The following is a 5,202-nucleotide window of genomic DNA, read 5'->3' as shown; positions in this document are numbered from 1 at the left end:
GGAGAACGAGCGCTTGCGGCAGGAGATGAAGGCCTGCGAGGGTGAGCTGCGGGCGCTGCGGCAGCAGCAGGTGCCGTGCCGGGCCTGCGAGCATGTCCAGGTGGGTGAGCCGGCGGCGGTGCCCGGAGCCGCGCCGGGCGACGGCGGCCTCGGCTCCACGGATTTTTTTTTTTAATTTTTTTTATTTTTTTTTGGCCCGGCAGGAGAACGGCAGGCTGCAGGAGTGGCTGGCGCAGCTGCAGCGGGAGATGGAGGAGGCGCGGGCCAAGCTCTCCGAGCTGGACCTCGAGGTGCAGCAGAAGACGAACCGGCTGGCCGAGGTGGAGCTGCGACTGAAGGACTCGCTCGCCGAGAAAGCCCAGGAGGAGGAGCGGCTCAGCCGGCGCCTGCGCGACAGCCAGGAGACCATCGCCAGCCTCAAGTCGCAGCCCCAGCAGGTCAAGGTGAGCTCCGTGGGGCGGCGTGCTCGGTGCCCCACCTCCCGGGGGTGTCACTCTGGCCCAGACGAAAGGGATGTCCTCTCCTGGCCATCGGGGCGTGTGAGGGAGCTGGGGCTCGCGATGCTGCCAGCTGGCTGATGCGCTTGGCCCCAAGAACATTGCTAAAATCTTTGTGAATTCACTCCTCCGGGTCCCTGCCGGGCGCCGTTGGCCGCTCCRCACCCCAGCGTTTCGTGTCTGGGCTGTTTCCACGCAGTACATCATCAAAACGGTGGAGGTGGAGTCGTCCAAGGCGAAGCAGGCGCTGTGCGAGAGCCAGTCCCGAAACCAGTACCTGCAGGAGCAGGTGGGGATGCAGAGGCAGGTGCTGAAGGAGATGGAGCAGCAGCTGCAGAGCTCGCAGAAGACAGCCGTGCAGCTCCGTGCGCAGGTACGTGGGGCGTCGCGGGAGCTGCGCAGCCCCCCAGCTCGCGGAGCGCGCGCGCTGGCAATGCGTTGCTGACGCTCTTCCCCGCTGGAGCTGTGCTTGCCGCGCGTTTGCCTCCGCCGCCCGGRTGCCTGAACRCAGCCGCGCCGGGCAGAGCKGGGYGCCCGGCGCAGCCTCACCGCCCGCCTGCTCCCCTCGCCAGATCACRATGTACGAGGCCGAGCTGGAGCGGGCGCACGGGCAGATGCTGGAGGAAATGCAGGCCATGGAGGATGAGAAGAACCGAGCTATCGAAGAGGCGTTTTCCCGYGCTCAAGTGGAGATGAAGGCGGTGCACGAGAACTTGGCAGGTGAGGGAGGCAGCAGGTCCGTGCGCTTGCAGCTGGCTCCGCGTCCCCTGGGAAGCGCCCCRGCTCGGAGGCTGGGATCTCTCCGGCCTCCGCCCAGCGCCGGGGGGACGCGCGCCTTGTGTTCGCAGGGGTTCGGACCAACCTGCTCACGCTGCAGCCGGCGCTCCGCACCCTCACCAACGACTACAACAGCTTGAAGCGGCAGGTCCGCGACTTCCCCCTGCTCCTCCAGGAGACCCTGCGGAGCGCCAGGTCGGAGGTGAGGCCCCCTGCAGATGCCCCACGGGCAGCGCGGAGGAGCTGGAGGCAACATCCTCTGCCCTTTCCAATTCCACGGGAGGACGGAGCGGTCCGGAGCTGGGAGGGCTGAGATGGCCATGCCAAGGGTTTTGACCACCTCCTGTCTTGCTCAGATCGGACAAGCCATCGAGGAGGTAAACAGCACCAACCGGGAGCTCCTGAGGAAGTACCGCAGGGAGCTGCAGCTCCGCAAGAAGTGTCACAACGAGCTGGTGCGGCTCAAAGGTGTGTGGGAGATGCTGGCAGCACCTCCTTRGTCATCTCTGGGCCAGCTGTCCACCTCTGGGGGTCTGGGGCTGTGCTGGGGCAAGATGGTCGAGCAGGTTGTGTTCAGCCCACGTGTTTGACAGCGCTTGTGAAGACAGTGGGATTACCCAGGGGTGAGAGGATGGACCATGGACTTGAGTAGGTCTCTGCTTTGCTCCTACAGGCAATATCCGTGTGTTTGGGCGAGTCCGTCCCATAATGAGGGAGGAYGGGGAAGGCGCGGAGGCAGCCAACGCGGTGACGTTCGACCCTGACGACGACGCTGTGCTGCACCTAATGCACAAAGGGAAGCAGGTGTCCTTTGAGCTGGACAAGGTCTTTCCCCCGCGAGCAACCCAGGAGGACGTAAGTCTGGCCACGTCCGCTCCCGCCACGCCGCTGTGGCCTGGTGAAGGAGCTGGTTGGCACCRCAGCACCCGGGGCCGCAGCGCGGAAGATGTGGGCAAAGCCTTCGTGACACTGCCCTGTCCCCAACAGGTATTTCAAGAGGTTCAGGCCCTGGTCACCTCCTGCATCGACGGCTACAACGTCTGCATATTTGCCTACGGGCAGACGGGGGCAGGCAAAACGTACACGATGGAGGYAAGGTTGCCTGGCTTTGCCTCCTTTCTCCTTCCTCGGTTTCCCGTCCTGCACTGCCCGCTGCATCCCACGTCTCGGCGCCAGCGCTCCTCTAGACAGGGGGTCCTGGCCCAGGTGGCCCGGGTGGTGGCCCAGGCCCTACGTGGCTAAGCGGCAGTCCCAAGCGACCGCTCGCCAGCTCTCCCCTCGCTCCGAGGACCTGCGAGCCGGAGCGGCCGAGCGCCGGTTGCGCCTCGGGCGGGATTTGCTGGCTGCCTGCGATGGGGTGCGGAAGGGGCTCGGGTGGGAACGCAGCGCAGGTTGTTGCCGCAGCCCAGCGGGCTTTGCCGAGAGCCCGGCTCCCGGTGCCGGGCGGTGTGCCGCCAAGACGCGTGCACGCACGCTGGGCTCAGGCTTTCCTTCTGCTTGGCTATGTCCTCTGCGCAGGAAAAAGAAAACAAATGGTAACGGGGCTTTCTCGATTTCACCTCCTTTCCTCTCCGACCCGTTAGGGAACGTCTGCGAACCCAGGCATCAACCAGCGGGCCCTGCAGCTGCTCTTCGCCGAGGTGCGGAGCAAGGCRGCCGACTGGGACTACGCCATCACCGTCAGCGCGGCCGAGATCTACAACGAGGCGCTCAGGTAGTGCCCGGCGAGCGCGAGCTTGGGCGTGGGAGCGCTCGCCGCCCCTCCGCCTCGGCGGCGGGCAGCGCCGGCGCCGCGGAGGCCCTGCCGCACAGCGCTCCCTTGGCTGTACGCTTTGTCCCCGGCGCTCCGGGCCRCGCGTTTGGCCCTGTGATTTTTTTTTTGTCCTCCTTTTCCCACCGCCAGCCGTCCGTCCTTTGGAAGTGCTCGGCTGGGATTGCTCCCGCTCCCCGCCTCTTCCTCGGCTTCCTTCGGCTCGCACGGCTCCTTGGCCGTGCCAAGGCCGTTCGAAGGGCAGCTGCGGTTGCTGCCTCTCCCGCCGCCGCCCCGGCTCCTGCCCCCTTTTTTCCCCTCGAGCGGCTTTGAAGCCGCCGCGCGGAGGGGTCCGCCTTTCTGCTCTGCCGCGGGCTCTCTGGCCGTTATATTTAGAAATGGTAAACAAGGAGCTCGGGGAATGAGAACCATTCGCCTTCGCTGCCCGCCCCTCCGCCCGGACGGTGGCGGGAGGGGGGCGGCGATCCCGAGCGGAGAAGCGCCGGCGGCAGAGCCCCGCGGAGCTAACGCAGCTGCCGGCCCCAGGGTGGGGTGGGGGGGGYGGAGAGGCAACATCCCGTCGGGATCAAGGAAAGGCGAGCGCAGCTCCGCGTTAGCGCGGCCCGGCGGGATCCGAGAGCCAAGTGCTATAAATAGCTTAGGGAAGAGCCCGGGAGGAAACGGCTCCTCCTGCGACCGGGTCCCGCCTGGGCTCGCTGTCCCCCCCACCCCACCCCGAGCCGGCCGAGCGCCTGCGGGAGCAGCCGCCGGGGACGCAGCAGGCCTTCTGGGGGCAAAGCGAGGTGGCACCGCTGCCCGGGAGGCTCACGGGTGCCCTCGCCGCAGGGACTTGCTGGGGAAGGAACCTCAGGAGAAGCTGGAGATCAAGCTGTGTCCGGACGGCAGCGGGCAGCTCTACGTGCCCGGGCTGACCGAGTTCAGGGTGCAGAGCGTGGAGGACATCAACAAGGTGAGACCGACCGGCSGGTCCCGGGCTGCATTTCTCCGTGCACGGGTGGTTGCTCCGTGCCGATTTGCAAAAATAACGGGGGCAGATGGCGGGTCTGCCGGGAGCRAGAAACGGGAGTCGCCGGTGCTTGCGGCGTTGGGAGCCTTTGCGCTGGGGAGCAGCAGCGACCAAAATAGGGCCCTGGGTGCAGTGTGACAAGCACCGTGCCGCCTGGGGAGCTTGGAAGGCACCGACTCTGGGTGCGAGCCYCCCCCTCAGGGTTTAAAAATAAGAAGGTTGGGGGCCTGGGTGGCTCTCAGGGGATTGGCAGGATACCAGGCTTCGCCCCGGCCGTCGGGTTCCTGCGTGGCGCCCGGTCTGAGCCCTGGCAGCTCTCGTCACCCCGGTGGGCGGCAGCGGGCGCGTTGCAGGGAGCTRGAGGAGGGGCGGGGGGACGCTCGGGGACTCGGCGCCTCGGCCTCCCTCGCAGGTCTTCGAGCTCGGCCACGTGAACCGGGCGACGGAGTGCACCAACCTCAACGAGCGCAGCTCCCGCTCCCACGCGCTCCTCGTCGTCACCGTCCGCGGCCTCGACCGCAGCACGGGGCTGCGCACCGCAGGTGGGCCAGGGCCGGGGACGGGGGGGGGGGGACGCCCCGGGGCCGCACAGCCTCGCAACCGGATGGAGGGGTTAGTTTTGGGGGTGTCTGCTCCCTAGGGAAGCTGAACCTGGTGGACCTGGCCGGATCGGAGCGGGTGGGAAGGTCGGGCGCGGAGGGGAGCCGGCTCCGCGAGGCGCAGTACATCAACAAGTCGCTGTCGGCGCTGGGGGACGTGATCTACGCCCTGCGCTCCCGGCAGGGCCACGTGCCCTTCCGCAACTCCAAGCTCACCTACCTGCTCCAGGACTCCCTCAGCGGGGACAGCAAAACCCTCATGATGGTGCAGGTAGGGGCAGCGGGCACCCGGGGCACCGGCACAAAAAATCCCCCCCCCCCCGACCCCCTTTGCCCTCCGGGAATTCGCCCCGGTTACCAGGGCTGCGCCGGGTTCGGACGAGGAGCGCCCCGCCGGGCGACGGGCGCGCGCCCCACGCCGCCCCCTCTCCGCAGGTCTCGCCGGCCGAGAAGAACAGCAGCGAGACGCTCTGCTCGCTCAAGTTCGCCGAGAGGGTCCGCTCCGTGGAGCTGGGCCCCGTGTCCCGCAAGGCCGAGCTGGTCTCCTGGCCC

General features: G+C 67.5%; 1 protein-coding gene across 1 annotated transcript in view; it reads left to right on the top strand.

Annotated features, from left to right (window-relative positions):
* The window catches only part of KIFC3 (kinesin family member C3), a 19,090-nt gene that overhangs the window by 11,919 nt on the left and 1,969 nt on the right, over window positions 1-5,202 (top strand). Inside the window, exons 4-16 of the mRNA XM_085315192.1 lie at window positions 5-100; window positions 204-443; window positions 697-870; window positions 1,070-1,217; window positions 1,346-1,476; window positions 1,631-1,742; window positions 1,948-2,129; window positions 2,262-2,367; window positions 2,859-2,988; window positions 3,871-3,994; window positions 4,464-4,593; window positions 4,692-4,921; window positions 5,086-5,198. Coding sequence (XP_085171318.1) covers window positions 5-100; window positions 204-443; window positions 697-870; window positions 1,070-1,217; window positions 1,346-1,476; window positions 1,631-1,742; window positions 1,948-2,129; window positions 2,262-2,367; window positions 2,859-2,988; window positions 3,871-3,994; window positions 4,464-4,593; window positions 4,692-4,921; window positions 5,086-5,198 — 1,916 coding nt within the window. The remainder of the gene's footprint in view (window positions 1-4; window positions 101-203; window positions 444-696; window positions 871-1,069; window positions 1,218-1,345; window positions 1,477-1,630; window positions 1,743-1,947; window positions 2,130-2,261; window positions 2,368-2,858; window positions 2,989-3,870; window positions 3,995-4,463; window positions 4,594-4,691; window positions 4,922-5,085; window positions 5,199-5,202) is intronic.

This window comes from Rhea americana, unplaced genomic scaffold, assembly GCF_003343005.1.
Source record: "Rhea americana isolate MKP2758 unplaced genomic scaffold, rheAme1 scaffold_421, whole genome shotgun sequence".
Classification (NCBI taxonomy): domain Eukaryota; kingdom Metazoa; phylum Chordata; class Aves; order Rheiformes; family Rheidae; genus Rhea; species Rhea americana.
The sequence above is the reverse complement of the archived record's forward strand: the minus strand, read 5'-3'. Positions and strand labels throughout refer to the sequence as shown.